The sequence below is a fragment of the Malania oleifera genome, chromosome 6, assembly GCF_029873635.1.
Source record: "Malania oleifera isolate guangnan ecotype guangnan chromosome 6, ASM2987363v1, whole genome shotgun sequence".
NCBI lineage: Eukaryota > Viridiplantae > Streptophyta > Magnoliopsida > Santalales > Ximeniaceae > Malania > Malania oleifera.
In genome coordinates, this window is record NC_080422.1 from 31,635,344 (window position 1) to 31,657,873 (window position 22,530).

Here is a 22,530-nt window from a genome sequence, read left to right on the forward strand (position 1 = left end):
TGGTGGTTTCTTTCTCCTGGGTTTCTCCATACTTTCTATCAAGTTCTTCCCAAATATCTCTTGCACATGTACATGCCATAAATTCATGAAAAATATTAGAATCTAAAGCACGCTAAAGCATATCCATGGCATTTGAATTTGCATGTATTAAACTATTATCATTTTCATTTGTAGGCACACAAATTCCTTTAACTATTACCTGTCAAACCTTCCAGTCCATTGATTTTATAAGAACACTCATTTTTAGTTTCCAAGCCAAAAAAATTTCACCGTAAAATATTGGAGGACTAAGATAAGATTGTCCCTCACCAAATGGGGTTACAACGATGTAAGCCATCATGATCTTTTACAAAAACGTTTAAGTCTAGGGCAACGAGGCTTTGATACCAATTGTTAATTTAGGTGTAATCCCAAGAGAAGGGGGGTTAAATGGGCATTGAAAAATATTTTGGTACTTCAATCCTTAATTGAAAACCCAAACTTACAAGTACAAGTTTGGATACAAACCGATTTCAGTATTATACAACTTAATTGATTTAATTTGTGGATATCTCAATTAATTCAGTATTACCCAATTATTCTTACATAATTTAGATATTCATATATATCAATATTTAACACATGTACAACAGATATAATATGAATACAAGTGCAGGAATATAAAGAGAAACAGGGAAATAGATTGCAGACACCAAATTTTTAACGAGGTTCGACCAAACTCGGCCTACGTCTTTGCCTTGGGCAAAACCCCCAAGGATTGCACTAATACGCTCCTTTAATTAGCATTAAGTTTCCCATTACAAACCGGCTGCTTACAAGAGGCACAACTTCCTCATACTCCGCTGCTTACAAGAGGCACAACTTCATCCTACTCTGCTACTTACACGAGGTACAACTTCCTCCTTCCTGGTTCACAACTCGAACCGTCAATATAATAGATAGATGAAATTTCTGAACACCCAGATGCTTCTAAACAAGCTAACGAGTGCAATAAAAATTCCTAACACATATTCATATGATAAAACTTGAAGCTCAGTATATATGTAACGATAAGATCATTATATGAATGATATGCTTCACAAATTTACCTTTTAAATAAATATCTCCCAAAAATGATTTTATAAATAAATGCTTTGGAGAAACGTATGATTCGATTCCATAATACTTTATGTAAGATTAGAAAATAAGATCCTTTCAAAAATAATCTTTAATAATACGCAGATCTATGTTCTTACTATCAATAATTTTTCAAGTTGAATCTTTGAATAAGTATACGACCTTGAATATTGCAAAGATTTAAATACTATGCTTCAAAAATAATATTCTTCAAGGATATGCATATAGTGGCGCCTAGTATTTGCAATCAAATAATTCCAATCTCTCAGAATGAATATTCAAGAATAAGTTTGTAAGAAGAAAAAATATTTGAGTATTATGCGAATCTAAGTTCTTGCTATCAAATAATTCGTACGATTAAATCTTTGAATAAAAATGTGACTTTGAATATTTCAAAGATTTAAATAATATTTTTCAAATACTTTTTGCACCAATAAGATAGATCTCTTTGAATAAAAATACAACTTTGGATATCACAAGGATTCAAACTTTAGAAAGCTATTCCCAAAATATTTTTCAAATAAATAAGTATGGGAAAATAAGTTTCTTACTCCCAAAAAGATTTTTCAAAAAACGAATAATGGAGAAGATGATCGATTCATAAAAAATTGAAATTTCAATAAACTATTTTTCCAAACCTTGAGATCAAACCTAGATTTAGCAGAAATTGCGCGTGTATTTGCTCAGATCTTGAATATGCGAATGCCCAAGTAAAAGTGTGCTCTTTGCAGTGCAGGCAATGATTCCAAGTAAGAGTATTCAAAACTTCTCAGGAGATGTGCAAGAATGTTCAAGTCTCTCAATATTATGCAAAAGACGAGGCATTAGGGTTTCTTGGTTAATTTTATAAGAGTTCTCGGCCTTAGATGGATTTCTGGCCGTTAGATCAATTTATTTAAAAGAATTCCGTGCGTATCCGAGTTGAACCGACCTTCTGTGCAAGCAACCTTCAGTGTTTTGGATATAACTTTTACTATGAAACTCCAAATTGGACGTTATTGGTGTCAATAGAAAGCTAAAAGAAAATCCCACAATTTTTTTGTTGAACACATTTTACTATAAGAAGTTATGGATTAATAAAAATGCCCATCAATGTGACATAAGTAACATGAAGGGAATTTTTTTTCTACGTACACCTTTCAATGTTTTGGCCATAACTTTAACTATACGATTCCAAATTAGACATTCCTAGTATCAACAGAAAGCTATGAGAACATCCCATAACTTTCATTTTGAGCACCCTTTAAGATAAGAACTAATTGATTAAGGAAATTGCTCATTTTACTGTTCGGTCGACTGGCTGGTTGACTAACCCCTTTGTAAAAGTTAGTTTTTGCCTTCTTTTAACTTCAAAACCATTTAAAAACATTTGTATACGTTAATAATTTTATAAAAAAGAAATTTCCATGTTACTTGGAGGTCCTATGGTCAATCTAAGGTCATATTTAAGCCTCTTCAATTTCTAAATACTCATTCCCATGAAGATCTTGGACTTGACGTTTGCATCTTCATTCTTCTACACTTCTAGTTCCATGAATTGAGCCAGATGGTGTGTTCTTTAGGTTTCTCGTGGCTTTCATATCATGCTTACCATTCGTATCATCCGTGCGTGCTAAATAATGATCCTGCCAAAATGGCTCAATGCACATATGAGATAATTGTATTTTGTCATTATCAAAACAGGATGAGACTCAAAAAGTTCACAAATCCAAACGAATATTTAAGATTCAAAAGGAGACTAAAAAAGATACAATCTAAACTAAATAATTCAAAATAACTCAACCAAATTGAAATTCCAACAATAACTTTAAATAAAATAAAAAAAAAAAGACAAATAAATATAACCCAATCAAAACAAATAAACTTAGTACCTTAATAACTTCAATGGAAAATAACAAACTAAAACAAATAATAACTAAGATTTCGAATAAACTGGAATTAAAAATAAATACAATCCAAACAAATATTTAAATTCCAAAGAAGTATTTTAAATAAAAAAAAAACTAAATTTATCATTGAAAATAACTTGAACAAATTTTAAAGAATAACAAAGGAGAGAGAGAGAAAGGAAGAGAGGGGGGGGGAGAGAGAGAGAGAGAGAGAGAGAGAGAGAAGAGAGAACAAGCCCATAGTTGTTTGGAGCAGGAACAGAGCAGCAGCACAGCTGGTGTTCGCATTGCAGGGGAAGCAAGGAGCAGCAAGAGAGCAACTTCCAGTTGCTGATTCGGGTTGGCTGGTTGTGAGCTAAAGCCGCATGAGCAGCACCAGCAAGGGTCTTTCTCTTCAACAGCAGGCCATAGGGGAATGAACAGCAGAGGGACTCTCGGCTGGGCAATAGAGCAGGAGACAGCAGGGCTCGAGTTTGGTAGGTAGCAGCAAGTTGGAGGAGGCTTCTCGGCTGTTGGCAGCAAAGGAGCTTCTCGGTTATAGTAGCTAGAACCAGGGAAGAAGAGGGAGCACAAAAGCAGAGGACTAGAGGGAGAGCAGTAGTAGCAGCAGGTTGTTGGTTCACGGCAGCAAATGGGAAGAAAAAGGAGGAGAAGAGAGAGAGCAAGAAAGAGAAAGGAGAGCTGAGAGAGGGGGAGAGAAGGAGAAGGAGAGAAAGGAAATGAGAGGGGGACTCGGGACTGCTAGTAGCAGTGGTTCGAAAAAGGAGAGAAGGGAAGGAGGGGGAAGAAAATGAGAAGAGAGAGTTAGAGAGGGTAAGAGAGGGGCTATGCGTGAGGGAGAAGAGGATAGGGAGAAAGAGGGCGTCGGGTGCTGGGAAGAGAGGAGAAGAGAAAAAAAAAATTATATTAAAGGGAGAGGGGCTACTGCCCTACCCAGCGCAATCCTTCAAGGACCCGGCTGCATGGCAGGGCCAAATCAAAAAATATTTTTTTTCTTTTTTTCTTTTTTGTCTGTTTCTTGTTTCTTCTTTTTATTCTTTTTGTTTCCCGACGAACAAGCCCGACTTTGACCGTTTTAGAGCTCATATCGCTCAAAACTTAAAACACAAAAGTGGTAGATCACTTTCCCGGCTTTCCAAAGAATTTTGAATCATCTTGATAAAGTTATGCATGAATTACGAAGTGGCATCGGTTTTAGCTTCCAATATTTGCCCTACGATAAAAAACACTAAAAATTTGTAATTTACTCATTAAAATCCAAATATTATAAATAAGAGATGTTGAAATATTGAGAATAATTAGGTTTTTAATTAAAGATGTAAGCCTCAATGCATGAATTAAAGCACCTAATTATGTAGTTTAAACGCGTAATCACACCCCCAACTAATGTTTTGCTAGTCTCTAGCAAATAATGTGAATGAATTCTAGGGCGGTATCCACAAATACTAACTCCAAAAAAAATGAATGCTCATGTGACACAATTATACTGTTTCATATACAGGAATATAACCAAATTTCACACGAGCTCGTTTATATTCAATGCACACAACTCCGAAGCACGTCACTCATGCAAGTTTCATCATTATATAGCAATTAATAACAGTATACTCACATGAAGTTAACAGTATAATTCAGAGTTAATGATGTCATATAAATTCGAGTATAAACAGGTGAAATCTCGAGGAATATGTGATGTGTGTGACTCGTTACACCTAGGATACAAGTGGACACCTACAAAATGATAGTTTTGACTCGGCCTAACTGGTATACCCTCAAAAACACTCAAAAACAATGGGTTTACTCATCATATGTGAGAAGGAGTGTCGTAATCAAACATCACACATATTGCAAGGAACAAATGCTAAATGTATGGAGTGGACTAGTCTGAAATAGATCTAGCCTCTTTATGAGGTATCAGATCCTTCACCCTAGCATTTTCTCACCTACTCGCCTTATCCAACCAATACCACCCTAGATTAACTTATTCACACACCTTGAATGAATGCATCTGAGGCATTAAGCGGCTGAAGAATCTTCATACGTGGAGAACATATGTCGTGTCCATGACTTTTTATGCATTTCTATGGAGCAGGTATTAATTTTCTTTTCATGTGCATTTCTAATTTTCTTATTCTTTCTTCTGCTCATTCTTCAATTTTTGTCTTTTCTTGGTTAATTAGGACAATCATTACACTTCTTTTGTTATCTTTATACCACCAATATAAATTAAGCTCGAACAATAGTCCATGAACTAAGTCTATCTCTAGGGGTGGCTCAGCCTTCATATCTTGAGTAGGCTACAAGACCTAAGTTTCTATATCCCCACTAGATGCCACCTCTAGGCTAGAAAATCAAAAACATAAACTAGTATACAAAGTATAACCAGAGAAAAAAAAAAAAAGGAAAGTTGAGTTTCATGAACTCTGAGTAGACGTCAAAAACTCAAAAGAATGATAAATGACTCAACAATACCTTACATGGTGTCGTAGTCATTACGGGTGCTCTCTCAGTCCTCACAAGGAACCCTAAGTGCTACAAGTCATGTGAACCTATATTTTCAGTCTCATAAGATACCATGTAAATACAAGAGTTTATATAGCCAAATTAACATGAGTGTATTATCAATCAATTCTTCATGGAGTTACAAAGTCATATAAAGAGAAACTACACATAAATGACTCAAGTTTGTTATTCTTAGGTTATATGTAAGTATGTGAAGGGTATATATCAGTGTTAATTGTCGACACCTCAATTTTAACCAGGCTACCCTGTTGACCTTATTAGTCACGCCCGATTTTGATTATGACAAATGCTCATTGTATCTAATGCGTGTTTGAGATTTTGTGCAGGCACTAAGAGTGATAAGATCAAGATGTGCACAAAGGAAGAAAAACTTGAAGACCAATGTTTAATTCAGCATTGTAATATATTTATATTGGTCTACAATAGTAATTAGAGTATTCGGTTTGTAATAAGCACACACATCATATGCATGGTTTATTTTGTAAGCTCAAACCAGATACAAACCAAAATGATCTTAGAAAGACCTTAGGGTATTCCCTTCGGTCGACCGACACCGGATTTTTTTGGTGTCTTCAAATTGGACCCCAAGTGCCCCTAGGACACACACACTTTCACATATATCTGTTAGGCACTTGAATAGGGCTTGTTTGTTTTGATACGGGACCGAAATGCACACACGATGCACTTTCGGTCGACCAGCCAAGCCAGTTCATTTTGGCCTGGTCGACCGAAACACCCTGGGTCAAAAGTTTGACCACCTAGTGGACCGAACTAGGTAGTTCAAAAGACCCTGGTTGACCGAAACACCTTGGGTCAAAAGTTTGACCACCTGATCGACCGAACCAGGTAGTTCAAAAGGCCCTCATCGACCAAAACACCCTAGGTCAAAAGTTTGACCACCTAGTCGACCGAACCAGGTAGTTCAAAAGGCCCTGGTTGACCGAAACCCTCTAGAGTCAAAAGTTTGACCATCTGGTCGACCGACCACTTTTGTACTACAACTACCTAGTCGACCGGAGGGTCCTCGAGAGAATTTCCAGCGGTATAGTCGACCGAACCAGGCAGTTCAAAATGCCCTGGTCGACCGAAACTCAAAAAATTGGGAAATCGCTTTCTCCTGGTCAACCGTGCCCTTAGTTCAATATTTCCCTAGTCGACCAAACCATTTGAGACTTGGTCGACCGAAACATTTCTGGTCGACCGGACCTCTCGAGTTGCCCTGATTTTTTACCGCAGTTAATATTTTTTAAACAGGGTTAAAATGTCTTAAACATCATTAAACTTTCCTAATAATACCCAATAAGTTCCCAATGGTCATATTTTCTCCTATGCCTATATATATGAAATCATTTGAGAAAATTAGGGTGGATTAGCTACTTTGATTAGGTTGAAATTCTTTGAAAATCATAAAACCAATAATACTCATCTTTGAGCCTTCAACACTTATTCTTCCAGATCTTACTTCTCAAATACTTTCGTAAGTATGATTTAAGTGTTGTTGTTTCTTTAGGATTGCTCTCTCAAGATTGTGCTTGTGTGAAATTGATTCTATTTGAGAGCACATCCTCAAGTGTTCTTAGGTGACTTTATCTATAAGTCTTTCCTACGAAAACTTCTTTGGAACTTCTAAGTATTGCATCGTCATTGCAATATCTTGAGAAGTTTATATTTGATTTTGGTTGCAAAAACTCTTTCTAAATCACTTTCAAATATCTAGTGTGTTTCATTTGATAAATATTTAAAGAGATATTTGTTTGTGCGAGGAAAATCTTTGTTACAATATTTATTGATTTATATCTTTAGTTGAATACAAAGATTAAACTCTTTTTGCAAACCAAACTTATACATTGCTAGAGCTTCATATACATATATGTATTGAGAAAACTTGTTGATTGAAATATATGAAGTTTGGATAATATCTTTGTTTAAGCACTTAGATTGAATATCCTGTGATACAAAGATCATCTAGGTTTGCACTCTCACGCACTCATTACAACGATAGTAAATCTATTTGAGAGTTGACATCTTAGACCACATTGAGCTTACATATTGAATCATACTGTGGTGTTTGTGATTGCGCGTATCTGGGTACACATCCGCTTTACTTGAGAGCTTATTCATTGTACCATTTGATTGTATTTTAAATACTGTTGTATTTTCAGGCACGGGTCTGAAGAGGGAGACTAGCTCTAGAATAGTCCCGAATTGGCTTAGACCCGGTTAGGAAAGTTAGGTGCGTCGTCTTGTTAAGGCGTGTAGGTTAAGGTCAGCCCCGCTAATTGACCTGGTTAAGGTTGAGGTCAGCCCTGTGTTAATTTGACCTCGTTGTAAACTATGTCACTCCATCCTTAAGTGAGCTTCTAGTGGAATCTTCCGGCTTGCAAGCTAGAGGCGGGGACGTAGGCACAGTTGGCCGAACCCCGATAACATATTGTGTGCCTTGTTTATATTTTTGTACTTCATATTTAACGCACATGTATATTATGGTGTGAATGATGCGTTTGACTTAATTTCCACATCATTTTTATCTACGCATTTGGAATTACATAGAAAGACTCTAGGCTTGTGTAATACTGATTAAAGGATTAGTTGAACCTAGGAAGAAAGTTTAAAATTCCAATTCACCCCCCCCCCCTCTTGGGATTACACATTTTCTAAGAATTGGTACTAGAGCCTCGTTGCACTTGACTTAAACGTTTTTGCAAAAAGATCGCAATGGCTCACATTGGTGTATCCCCATTCGTTGAGGGACAATCACTTTCTAGTCCTCTAGTATTTTATGGTGTCAACTACACCATGTGGAAAGTTAGAATGACCATATTCTTGAAATCTATGAATTGGAGGGTCTGACTTATGACTGCCAAAGGAAGATGTGCACAAATAAATGAAAATGATTTTAATATGATTAGTTCTAATGCCATGGACATGTTATATCTTGCGTTAGATTCTAATATCTTTGTCGAGTTTGTAGCATGTCAGACTGCACAGGAAATCTGGGATGAACTGGAAAAGAAATATGGAAAATCCCAGAAATCAGAGACGGTAACCCCTCTAGATGCTCCTAGCTTAAATGTTCAGGAGGAGGTAAATCATGAGCTAAAAATCGACGAAGATGTACATGATTCTCACTCTAGCCCATTTGATGGTTTATGTAACGAATGCTGTATTGGGTCATATATTGAAGCATCTATTGATAATGTTGTAAATGGTTCATGCGATGTTTACTATGAAAAATCTTGTGATGAATCATTTGTTTGCTCTTGTGACGTATCAAATGCTGGACCATCTATTGAATATCATAATGATTTCGATAATGTTGTTTGTGATGACTCATATATTGAATGTTGCAGTATATTATGGAATGAATCATCCTTTGTACTTTATGATAGTCCTATTGAGCGTGCATGCAATGATTCATATGAAAACTATTGTGTTAAGTCCTTTAGTGAATCATGTGCTGATTTGAATATTGAAAGCATGTTGTCTCATAAAAAACTAGAGAAGACCACATTGAAAATGCACAAGTTTCTAGTTAGAATCTCTAAGCATAAAATACGCCTGAAGGGTGAGAACAAAAGAATAGAAAAACAATTAAAGGAGCTGAAAAATTTTCATGCTACTCTTGAAAAGAAAAAGATTGAGAAGATATTGAATATTGCATGCTTGGATGAAAAAACAGATGATTATTCGAAAACTGCTCTTAAGATTAAAGATGATAAGGATAATCATAATAAACCCTTTGGATCTAAAAAGAAAACTCATTTCGAAAAGAGTTCGGGTTGCTTACATAGAACCAATAGTCTAGTCTCACTGAAGAGTGATGGTATAAATAAGCACAATCCCTCACATATATTCTATACCTGCTTGTTCTGCAAATCTGTGTGGCATACGTGGTTTAATTGCTTACTGAGAAGTGTGAGAGGACTAGGAAAGGATATGAGATGGATAATCAGTGAAGCAAACCCCATAGGACTTGGGAAAAACGAATTCAAAATGCCTTCTTGTTATCCTTCCCTAGTCCCTAGGTTTAGGAGGCAGTGATGACTATAGAATTAGGGAGTGATTGATGCTTAATAGGAAATTCTCACCAAAACCACGATCATACTCGGTGAGTTGTCACTCATTTCTTGGTTCGTATTCTTGTTCCTCTATATCATCGTTTCTATAGGATACTCTCCAATCACCACAGAGCACAGGTTAAAAATAGCCTCACACTCCTTTGTGCCCGGTGCCCAAAATAGGTCGATAAGTCAATTCTTGGTAGGGACCTCATTTGAGCAATATTTTGTTATCAAGAATTCCTAATAATCATGCCTATGCTCTAATAGATCAAATCTGGACAAAAGGGAGACATTTGGATCCAAATCAGGAAAAATTCACTATGCTCGGTCGACCGAGAACTTCAATTATAAAACTCCCCGGTCGACCAGAACAATGTTGACTTTGACCCGTACGGTCGACCGAAAGCTAGTGAACAAATTTCCTCGGTCGACCAATTGTTTCGATTTCCCCCTGGTCGACCGAAACATGGCACAATGCACCCTTATGGTCGACTGGCCATCCTAGTTCATTTTTGCCTCGGTCGACTGAACTGTGTCGGTGCTTGGGAAATCTCAAGCGTCGGTCAACCGTATCTACTTCTGGTCGACCGAGGTGCAATATATATATATATATATATATATATGATTTCTTCATTCTCGGCTCATTTGCGCTAGAAATCTTGAGAGAATTCTGTTTCCTTCACTGCACTTCCTACTATCCTAGCTTCACACTGTCATTGCCATGGCCCACATTGAAGCCCATGACCTTGCTCGTGTGGAAGATGAGTATTTTCTCTCAGATAGGTGCAAGATGCGGTATATACGGGAGTTCTGTCCCAAGGAAGCTATACTAGGTAAGATACTCGACTTAGTTTTTATGGGCCAGTATTTTCAAAATATTTTGGATATGTTTGAGTATCAGGGGTGGAGATCCTTTATCTCCTACCAGCCTGGGGGTCATTACACGACATTTGTGAGGATGTTTTATGCGAACCTAAGTAATGATGAGAAAGGGTACTTCTCCCGTGTTCTGAGGACAGATGTGTGTTTTGACGCACAATATATCTTTGACGTCCTCGACATTGGGCGTGGCGACTTTAAGTGCCCCGATGTGGGTAACTCCTGGATCTTTGAGCAGGAATTTACTGTAGCCACATTCTCCAACCTGACCATGTCTGACCCTGGCACTACTAGCTAAAACCATCCTCCCCAGTTCAGACAGTTCAATTTAGAGGCTAAGGTTGTGCACCATAGATCACATACAATGTCCTGCCCAAGGCGGGATCTAGAATGCACGTCTCTTTCTTGGACTGCTTCATTATGTGGTGCCTCTTCGCTCGGAAGAAGTTGGATTTGCCTAGTTTGATTATCCGTTGGATGATGGCCAAGACGATTGGCCACCGAGTGATCATGCCATATGGGGGAATCCTGAACAAGTTGTTCAGGAATATCGGAGTCACGAGGACAAATCTGACTTCACTAAAGAGGAGACGACCGGCGAACACTTTCTCTAGCGTGACCCTTAGATTGATGGGGTACGAGCTCGTAGGGAACATTTGGGCACCCTCTAGAGCAGCAGCAGCAGCAACACGGGTTGAGGCGCCACAAGAGCCACCACAGCCTCCACAGCCATCAAACGTGGATCTCATGGCTGCTATCTCCAGCTTGTCTGACATGTTTATACAGTTTCTAGGATCAGTCCAGTCAGACCTGCAGGACGTGGCATCGTTATCCACTGCACTTAGGGAGGAGTTCCAGCGGCACTCCATCTCCACAGCCAGTCGTCTTACAGACATGGAGCGGTCCATGACAGCTGGCTTCAATAAGCTGAGTGATCATATTCAGGAGATGCAGGATGAGAGAGATAGGATGACGATGGAGTTCGATTTCGATGCCGCCGACGGCGGTGATGGAGGAGAGGATGGAGGAGATGATGGAGGGGAGATCTAAACTCCAGAGTTATCTGCAGATCAGATAGCGTGGCCTTGATTCTTTTTGCTTTATCTTATATCATCTGGTCTGTATTAAATAAAAATAGTCCTTTCATTTTATTTTGTACTCTCATGATATTATTGACATACTACCCCTGTTATTTATGATATATATATATATATATATATATGCATCTGCAGTTTCTTGACTTGCATGTTCTAGTGGTTAATTGTGTATGGTATTGAAATGCATGTGTAGTATAGAATGCCTACTGCATGGCGGATGCAGTTGTTGAGAATTGCCTGCTGGTAGATGGTAGGTTCTCGCATGCCTTACTTCTATGATTCTGTCTGTTTGAGAATGGTTTTTGTGCAAATAAAATTTGGGAAATGTCCTGTTTACATTTGCCGAAGTTTCTGTAGACATTTGCCCAAATAATTGAAACATCACTTGTGTGTGCCAAATGTATATATACATGTGAAGTAATTGTTTCAAAATTTGCATACATTTAGGGGGAGCATCAAAAATATATGTCTATTTTGTTTTGCTCACAAAATATGCTTGAATTAGATCTACTATTAAACCAAATGTGGCTTGTGCTTAAATGAAATGTTTTAAACATAAAATTGAGTTATGCTCTTATTGCCACAATTACTTGATTTGCCGTCTAATCTTGCATGTGAATCTTAAATCCTTTTTGGATCATTGTGGTTTTGATTTTTCTGGATATAATTTAGTATGTGCATAATTGACAACCCAGAAAAATGTTGCTTGATTGTCTTAAAATTAAAGTTCTCCCTTTCTTCAAGCAACTCCCCCAGTACTTTTTGCACATATCAAAGGGGAATATATATATTTATTATATACATGTGTATATCTATATACTTATATATATATATATATATATATATCTACTTATGAAAGCAAGAACTGAACTCATATAGAATATATTGTATGTCTTGCTAGTGTACTTACATGCCTTCATGACTTGTACTTTCTCTGTATTAAAATATTATGTCATGAAATCTTTTAAGGGTGTTGCATTACAAAGCTGGTTCATTGTCGTAATAACCAGTTATATTGATTGTGTGCACACTTTATACCTCTATTGCACAACTTGTCCAATTCATGTTCATAATTGACATTTTATTTGCTGTAATTGGACCATACTAAATTGTTTGAGTAGCTGTGGATAAATTGTTAGGAAATTTAAACTCAAACAGGTTATACTTATACAGGATATCTTCTGGAAAGTCCGATTTACAAACGGCACTCTGCCAAAATTTTTCAAAAAAATCTTTCCAAAATTCATCATACACAAGTGTAGTAATCACCCATTGCCTACGATTTTAAATTCAAATGGCCCTTTTTGCTGTTGCCAAAAGGGGGAGATGGAAGGGGGCAAAAATAATAGGTTTGTTTAAATACATTAAATGCATATTGTGAAGGGGAGCCTTCTTAGGCTTGACCCTATATTTTTTGCTTGTCGTATTTGTCATCATCAAAAAGAGGGAGATTGTTGACCTTATTGGTCACGCCCAGTTTTGATTATGACAAATACTCATTGTATCTAATGCGTGTTTGAGATTTTGTGCAGGCACTAAGAGTGATAAGATCAAGATGTGCACAAAGCAAGAAAAACTTGAAAACCAATGTTTAATTCAGCATTGTAATATATTTATATTGGTCTGTAATAGTAATTAAAGTATTCGATTTGTAATAAGCACACACATCATATGCATGGTTTATTTTGTAAGCTCAAACCAGATACAAACCAAAATGATCTTAAAAAGACCTTAGGGTATTCCCTTCGGTCGACCGAAACCAGATTTTTTTGGTGTCTTCAAATTGGACCCCAAGTGCCCCTAGGACACACACACTTTCACATATATCTATTAGGCACTTGAATAGGGCTTGTTTGTTTTGATACGGGACCGAAATGCACACACAATGCACTTTCGGTCGACCAGCCAAGCCAGTTCATTTTGGCCTGGTCGACCGAAACACCCTGGGTCAAAAGTTTGACCACTTGGTCGATCGAACCAGGTAGTTCAAAAGGCCCTGGTCGACCGAAACCCTCTAGAGTCAAAAGTTTGACCATCTGGTTGACCGACCACTTTTGTACTACAACTACCTGGTCGACCGTAGGGTCCTCGGAAGAATTTCCAGTGGTATAGTCGACCGAACCAGGCAGTTCAAAATGCCCTGGTTGACCGAGACTCAAAAAATTGAGAAATCGCCTTCTCTTGGTCAACCGTGCCCTTAGTTCAATATTTCCTTGGTCGACCAAACCATTTGAGACTTGGTCGACCAAAACATTTATGGTCGATCGGACCTCTCGAGTTGCCCTGATTTTTTACCGCAATTAATATTTTTTAAACAGGGTTAAAATGTCTTAAACATCATTAAACTTTCCTAATAATACCCAATAGGTCCCCAACGGTCATATTTTCTCCTATGCCTATATATATGAAATCATTTGAGAAAATTAGGATGGATTAGCAACTTTGATTAGGTTGAAATTCTTTGAAAATCATAAAACCAATAATACTCATCTTTTAGCCTTCAACACTTATTCTTACCAGATCTTACTTCTCAAATACTTTTGTAAGTATGATTTAAGTGTTGTTGTTTCTTTAGGATTGCTCTCTCTAGATTGTGCTTATGTGAAATTTATTCTATTTGAGTGCACATCCTCAAGTGTTCTTAGGTGACTTTATCTATAAGTCTTTCCTACGAAAACTTCTTTGGAACTTCTAAGTATTGCATCGTCATTGCAATATCTTGAGAAGTTTATATTTGATTTTGGTTGCAAAAACTCTTTCTAAATCACTTTCAAATATCTAGTGTGTTTCATTTGATAAATATTTAAATAGATATTTGTTTGTGCAAGGAAAATCTTTGTTACAATATTCATTGATTTATATCTTTAGTTGAATACAAAGATTGAACTCTTTGTGCAAACCAAACTTATACATTCCTAGAGCTTCATATACATATATGTATTGAGAAAACTTGTTGATTGAAATATATGAAGTTTGGATAATATCTTTTTTTAAGCACTTAGATTGAATATCTTGTGATACAAAGATCATCTAGGTTTGCACTCTCACGCACTCATTACAACGATAGTAAATCTATTTGAGAGTTGACATCTTAGACCACATTGAGCTTACATATTAAATCATACTGTGGTGTTTGTGATTGTGCGTATCTGGGTACACATCCGCTTTACTTGAGAGCTTATTCATTGTACCATTTGATTGTATTTTAAATACTGTTGTATTTTCAGGCATGGGCCTGAAGAGGGAGACTAGCCCTAGAATAGTCCCGGATTGGCTTAGAGCCGGTTAGGAAAGCTAGGTGCGTCGTCCTGTTAAGGCGTGTAGGTTGAGGGCAGCCCCGCTAATTGACCTGGTTAAGGTTGAGGTCTGCCCTATGTTAATTTGACCTGGTTGTAAACGATGTCGCTCCACCCTTAAGTGAGCTTCTAGTGGAATCCTCCGGCTTGCGAGCTAGAGGCAGGGACATAGGCACAGTTGGCCAAACCCCGATAACATATTGTGTGCCTTGTTTATATTTTTGTACTTCATATTTAACGCACATGTATGTTATGGTGTGAATGATGCGTTTGACTTAATTTCCACATCATTTTTACCTACGCATTTGGAATTACATAGAAAGACCCTAGGCTTGTGTAATACTGCTTAAAGGATTAGTTGAACCTAGGAAGAAAGTTTAAAATTCCAATTCATCCCCCCTCTTGGGATTACACCTTTTCTAACATACCCCAAGAAGACTTGGCACATAAAGTTGACTTCATGCTCCGGAAATTGGAGGACCCTTTTGAGAGACCCAATCGAGTCCTGGTTTGTTTTCAATGAGTCTCGTTGTTTTTGCTAAGTCCCCGATTGTTTTCAATAAGTCTTGTGTCTACCAAATCTCGGTTTGTCCTCCATGAGTCTCAGAGTTTCAATTGAGTTTTAGTATGTTTGCTAAGTCCCAATTTTTGTCCAATGAGTCTCATTGTTCTTACGAGGGCCCGTTTTGTTTTCCATGAATCTTAAAGTTTCAGCCGAGTCACGGTATTCTTACTGAGTCCCAGTATCTGTACCAAGGCCCGGTTCGTTTTCAGTGAGTCCGGAGTTTTTGCCAAGTCATGGTATTTTTACCAAATCCCATTGTCTGTACCGAGTTTCGGTTTGTTTTCAGTGAGCTCGAAGTTTTTACCGAGTCGCCGTATTTTTACTGAGTCCCGAAGTCTTTGGGTGGTCTCGGTGCATTTTCACCGAAGTCCGAACATCTTAAGAAAACGGAGTCCACGTCCTCCTTTTTTCCAAGAAATCAAGTTTAACTTTCAGCTGAGACTCTCTTTTTGGAAAGATAAGGGTCGTTGAAAAAATACAAAATAATAAAAATAATAATACAAAAAGGGGAAAATGCATCAAAATACAAAAATCCAAAATATTAGTATATTACTATTATTATTATTATTATTATTATTATTATTATTATTACTGCAAAACAAAAACCACAAAAAGAAAAGAAAAACAAAAACAAAAAAACGGCCTTTAAAGGCCATTCACTGTTCACACGCGCCAGAGAGGGGGGGGGGGATTCCACTGTTCATCTTCTCCCTCAGGGCTCCCTCTTGCTCTCTCTGGTTTACCCTCTGGCCGAGCCACCCACTACCTCCATCTCTTTAACTCTCCTTCACCTCTACCAGCAGCCCGCGGCAAAAAAACCAGATCTGACTCTTCTCCTATCATTCCCCTCTTGACCCAATCTCCCTCATCTCCGACCACCTCTCATCTTCCCCACAGCTCTCATTCTCTCGAGCTCTTTGACTGTTCATCTTCTCCCCCATATCTCTCTCTCCCTCTCTCTGGTTTAGCCTCTGGCCGAGTCACCCTCCATCCTTGCCTCCCTCTCTCGGTTCTCTTTCACAGATCCATCACCACCATCACGACATCCACCCACGTAAACCAGCTCACCGGAGCTCAGTTCTTTGCCCGTCGTCAGCCTCACCAGCTCAGTCCACTCTCCCTTCTCACTTTCTAAACCAATCTTTCTCTCTCCCTCTCTTGTTCTCTGCCACGCACCACCAGCTGCAATCTCTCAGTCACCCTTCGTAGGCCCCATTCTTCTGATGTGCTCTCCTTCTTCCCTTTTCATTTCGTGGATTTTCAATGGGCCGTAAGGTGTCCGTGAAAATGCATGAATTAAGACACTCTATTCACACACCACACACACAGTGGCACCCACTGCTACACACACACACACTCACGTCACTGCATGCTACACACACCCGCAGGCATGCCTACTCACTCACACTCACACTCACTAAAGCACACACTACAACACACACTAATACCCCCTCTACCTGCACAACACACACACTGTTAACCAATTAACCCACATACACTGTTTGCACATATTCACCCGTACCTCACACAGTATTTGAACACAACACTACTCACACTACTAATACATGCACACCAAGTGTTTGACGTCCCCTGTGGCTTTTTGCGACTCACGAACACACACCATTCACACATCATTTACACACACTGTCCACACATCTTTACACACACCATTCACATACATTTACACACACTGCTCACACACTTTTTCACACACCTTCACAGGCTAATTTATTAACTTACTAACTTTTACAAACATTTGATTTCTTTGCTTGCATTCATACTAATCCTAACTCATACTAACATTTAATTTCCTACGCTCTAACATTTAATTTTCCGCATATTATCTTTTAAATTCATGTATACTAACTTTTAAATTCCTGTATACTAACTTTTAATTTCTTATATACTAACCTTTAATTTCTTGTACTCTAACTTGCATACTAACATTTACTTGTATATTATTTTTTACACACATTTATGCACACACATTTTGCACATGTCATTTACACACATTTATGCACACACACTTTTCACACGTTGTTTACATACATCCATGTACACGCACACATCATCATCCATCCATGCACGCCTATCCATACATATTCATGCGTGCACTTACACACACCATGCATGCATGCTCCTTCTTGTCCATACACAGATACACTCGTGCGGTACATCATCACCCGTGACCTCACACATACACCCATGTCCACATGCACGCATATACATGCATGCATGCATTCGCATACACCCACGTCCACTTGCACACATATACATGCATGCAATTTCACAATCACATGCATTCATATACACTCACACAAACATGCATTCACGCATTCATATACACTCTCCTGCACATACATACACATACACATGCATATACATGCACGTAACTCCACACATTCATATACACCCACACCCATATGCATGCATGCATTCATATACACTCACACACACATGCATGCACACATTCATATACACCCACACACACATGCATGCATGCATTCATATACACTCACATGCACATGCATACACATGCAAACATGCATTCACCTACACATGCAAGCATGCATTCACCTATACACACATTCACGTGTTCATGCGTGTACATGCATGCCATTTCACACATGCACACACATTCATATTCATGCACTTGCATGCATGCACTCACACTCGAACACACATGCACGTGTACATGCATGTAATGCACATATTCACATACTCATACACATGTGTGCATGCAACCCACTTCATGCATTTTGATGTCACCCATGACATCATCACGTGGGTCATTGTCCATTCATGCATGCATGGCATGAGTATTCTAGTCTAGGCCTTACATCATGTCATTATTCATGCATACATGCATGCACACGCATGCCATGCGTGCGCCTATCCATCACATATCATGCATACATGCATGACCATACATGCACTCGCACGCATGCGCATATTCATGTGTCGGTGTCATCGTTCATTCATGCACGTAGGCACGTGCATATGCTCATTTGCGCACACATTCATGCATGCACACACATCCATGCACGTGCTCATTCATGCATGCACACACATTCATATGTGTGCTCATTCATGCTCACATGCACCATGCATTCATGCACTCTAACATACACTTGAACACATAGCACACGCACAAGGCAACGCGCGTTGATTTATGGTCTCGACTAAGACCTTAAACTAGTTTTCCCCCAGACCGGTCAATACTCTACCGGCTTCTCTCTTGAACCAGTTCACGCCGGTTTTCTCCACTTCACTTGTATATTATTATTTAGATATCTAGAAAATTCACAAAAAATCACAAAATTCTCAGAAAATCCCAAAAAATGTTTTCATATTTTGATTTCCATGATTTTTATTTGTGCTATTTTAAAGATTGGGAAAAATATCAAAAAATCATAAAAAAAATCACAAAAAATGTTTTCACACTTAGAAAAATCACAAAAATATTTTTAGGCACAGAAAATCATTTTCATCTCGAACAAACTTCAAACACCTCCTGAGATAATATTTTCCTACTTTGAAAAAACTATGGATTTCAAAACCCCCAGGAGAGTATTTTGTACCTCATTTTCTTGATTTTCCTTCCTGATGATTGCAACTAGGGGCATAGAATCTTCGCAGTACTGGATTGTCCTAGTTCTGAGGGAATACCTATATAGTATTTTCATTCTTTTGATTTTTGAAAGGGAGTAATTTTGGCAGGCTTATTAGATTTATTTTGGGGATAATTTTTTATTGATCTGGTACTGTTCATAAGAACGAGTGCGTAGGGGGTGCTATTACCTTCCCCTCGCGTAACCGTACTGTCAAGCCCGACCCTGGTGACGCATATCGATTCTACCCCTAACGGGGTAGTAATCAAGTGTTCTAACCGCACTTCAAAATGTTAGTGGCGACTCCATCACACATTGTTTTCCATAGAAAATCACTTTTTCAAAACACACATCCATTTTTCTTAGTTCGCAGCTGCACCCCATTTTTACCAGAGAGTGGCTCTCTGAGCCGGGTGCGAGACGTCGCGACAGCTTGACGACTCCACTGGGAACGTTTGAGAGTTGAGCCAGTAATTAGTTGGAGATTATCCCGAAATTCAAATTTGATAAGCCTTTGAGAGTACTCCATTTCATTTTTGTACAGATTGATGACTTGGTTGCATATATCTGAATAATTGTGTGTATTTGATTAATTATAAATGCTTTGTTGGCTTTGGTACTTGAATAAGCATGTGATTTGTTCTAATTGCTTTAGCTAGGCATGTCATTAGTTGTGAATATCTTGAATAAGCATGATGCTTTTTTTCCTCTACTGTTTTGTTAAGCATGTGTTTAATTGTGAATTCTATGTTCAAACAAGCATGCTAATAAATGTGGGGATAGTGGAATTAGGCTAAACTTGTAAATTCACAAACTTTCATCAACCTTATATCTGGGCTTTACCCTTTAGGAATATAAAGGAGCACAATACCATTAGCCCTCATGGGACATGGTCCTTGGGGGTGCGTGAACCACTCCGCTCAATGCGAGCTTTGTCTAAACCTCTGTGAGGGAGGATGGAGTTTCATGCTGGGGACCTATTGTTAATAGGGATTAGAGCCTGCCCACACATTGTTGTCCAGAATCCCCTCCTTGGGATAGAGCCTCGGAAAACCCTGTGTACATACTTACCCTGGGGTTACGACAAAGGCCACATCCTTGTCCACAGATTGTAATCCATGTCTGTTGTATATATGTCTTGAAATGTCTTGCGATGTGTTGTATATTATGCATTCATGTTAGGCATCCATACCACTTAGCCAATATTTTGAAAAAGTTCGATAGTGAGACCACGACCCTTTCTTTATGAAAATAAAACACTAGATTCAAGCCTTTTTTTTTTAAAAAAAATGGTTCGGTCAAATTCTTTTCAAATAACCCAGGCCTAGCTTTTTTCCTAAACGTGCAAACAACCCGGCCGGACCCAATTTTCAAAAAGCCAAATCTAGATTTTAAAAATTGGGCTTCGGTCCTATTACATAAAAACCTAGGTTAACGTTTCTTCCAAGCCTAACTCCTTTTAAATAAACCTGGGTACCTAAGTCCTTGCTAAGGAAGTGAATGATTGAGTAGAAAATTGGATACCTAACAGATAAAGTCAGCCTTTTTAGGGTCATCAGAGGAAAATAAATGTGCATCGAGGGTCGGTTCAATTTTGAAGTCTTGTCATTAGTTGCAAAAGTTTTTTTCAGAATTCTGGCAAAGTGGCTATTTAGGTTGCATTGCATACACCTCATACATAATTCCACGCATAGCCATGCATGACAGGCTTACCATTGTGTTGCCAAACTTCTAAGATAGCCCAAATTTAATCCGTGATAAGTCCAATGACAATATACAAAGAAGAGGAGATCGTGGTCCAAGCTTATTCTGAAGCTTGGTAGAACCATCACGGGGATAGTCTGAATCACAACTCAGAAAAGGAGCTGTCAGCTCAGGTCAAACTGGATGTTAGAACTAATGCCCTGAAGGAAATAAGGAAAATCTGGATTGATTGGACAGTTGAGAGACGACTACATTTTTCAGAGTTGTATGGTCACATAGGCCTCCTGCTACATATAACTATCAATCATGATGTAGTAAGCATTCTAATAGAGTTTTGGAACCCTCCTTATCGTTGCTTCACCATGGAAGGGGTAGACATGACTCCTACCATAGAAGAATATGTATCTCTGCTGAACTTGTCAAAAAACTACAAAGCTTATGTGGCTAATCCAGCCACCTTATTCAGAAAGGAGCTAAGTAGGGTAACTGGTGTTAAGGCCCAAAGAGTGAATGACAAAGTTAGCAAGGACGCGAAAGCCATCTCCTGGGAAGTATTGAAAGCTTTGGTGAAACCGGAAGAATCAGAAGAAAGTCATATGAGCGTACTAGCCCTTGCCATCTATGGGTTGTTGATCTTCTCGAAAGAAATAGGGGTTATTAATAAGGGAGTTGTCTCTTTTGTGGCCCAAGTTCAAAAAGGGGTCAATCCGGTGCCATGCATTTTCGCAGAAACAATCTGGCCTTTGGATTATTGCCGATCTAAAGGAAAAGGCCGATTGAAATGCTGTGTTCCATTACTCTATGTGTGGTTCATGAGTCATGTGTCATGCAAAGAGAACCATTTTCATTTTGTGTACTCGAAACTCCGGATTCAACTAACAGACTTTGAAAAGGCTTTGTGGGAGCAGCATTCTAGCAAAGGAGAATGGGCCGAAAGAATGCGCAGTTGGAAAACTGAAGGATTTTCATGGATGGCGCCATGGATGGGAAGTTTTGATATGATCTACCAATGTTGTAACTTCCTGTGGGTCCCATTACTTGGCCCATGGGGAGGGACTATGTACACTCCCCTTATGTTCAAGAGGCAAGTGGGTTCTAGCCAGTTCATACCGATGACTCATGGGTTAAGTGAATCAGAGTTCGATTACAAGCAAGCAGAAGCCCATAAGTTAATTGTAAAATCTGTAACTGCATGGAGAACTGTCTATATCATTAGTTCATGTGAGCGTCTGTTAGAAACACGAGGAAGTTATGACAGTTGGATTGTCAACCGAGTTAACCATAGAATCACAGAAGTCTCTCTAGGAGCATCCCAAAGCCAACTTGGGATGGAAGGACTCATGAAGGCAGAGCTCGTTGCCAAAAGAGCAAGAGATGGGGAATGCCAAATGAGCCTTGGGTGCCAAGAAGATGCAAAGCGAAAAAAGACTCAATGCATACAAGATGAAGAAGAAGTAATGGCATTGAGAGGGGAACTTTGTAATGAGGCTCAGATCAACTCAACCTTGTAGAAAAAGGGTCTTGAGCACAGCTAAAAGGGATATGGTTGTAATGGGAAAAGGGATAAGAAACTTGTCTATGTACCCATTTCATGAATTAATGAAGGCGATTTTTAATGCTTTTGGCAACTCAAACGTTTGATGTCATACATTGCATTGTTCATTCTTATTACATGCATGTATCAAACATTCATGACATTACATACTCATGCATATATTGTCTTGAAGCATGGGTTTATCTGTGCAGAAGCACGAAACAAGCCTGGTGACAACAATTGAGACTTACATCC

General features: G+C 38.5%; 1 protein-coding gene across 1 annotated transcript; it reads left to right on the top strand.

The window, feature by feature from the left end:
- Nucleotides 1–21,118: 21,118 nt before the first annotated feature.
- Nucleotides 21,119–22,252, top strand: LOC131158545 (uncharacterized). The gene has a single exon (XM_058113415.1). The coding sequence runs from the start codon at nucleotides 21,119–21,121 to the stop codon at nucleotides 22,250–22,252; it is 1,134 nt and encodes a 377-aa protein (XP_057969398.1).
- Nucleotides 22,253–22,530: the final 278 nt, after the last annotated feature.

Excerpts from the sequence above, each read along its gene's own strand:
- LOC131158545 (XM_058113415.1), top strand. The coding sequence starts at position 21,119 with ATGACTCCTACCATAGAAGAATATGTATCTCTGCTGAACTTGTCAAAA.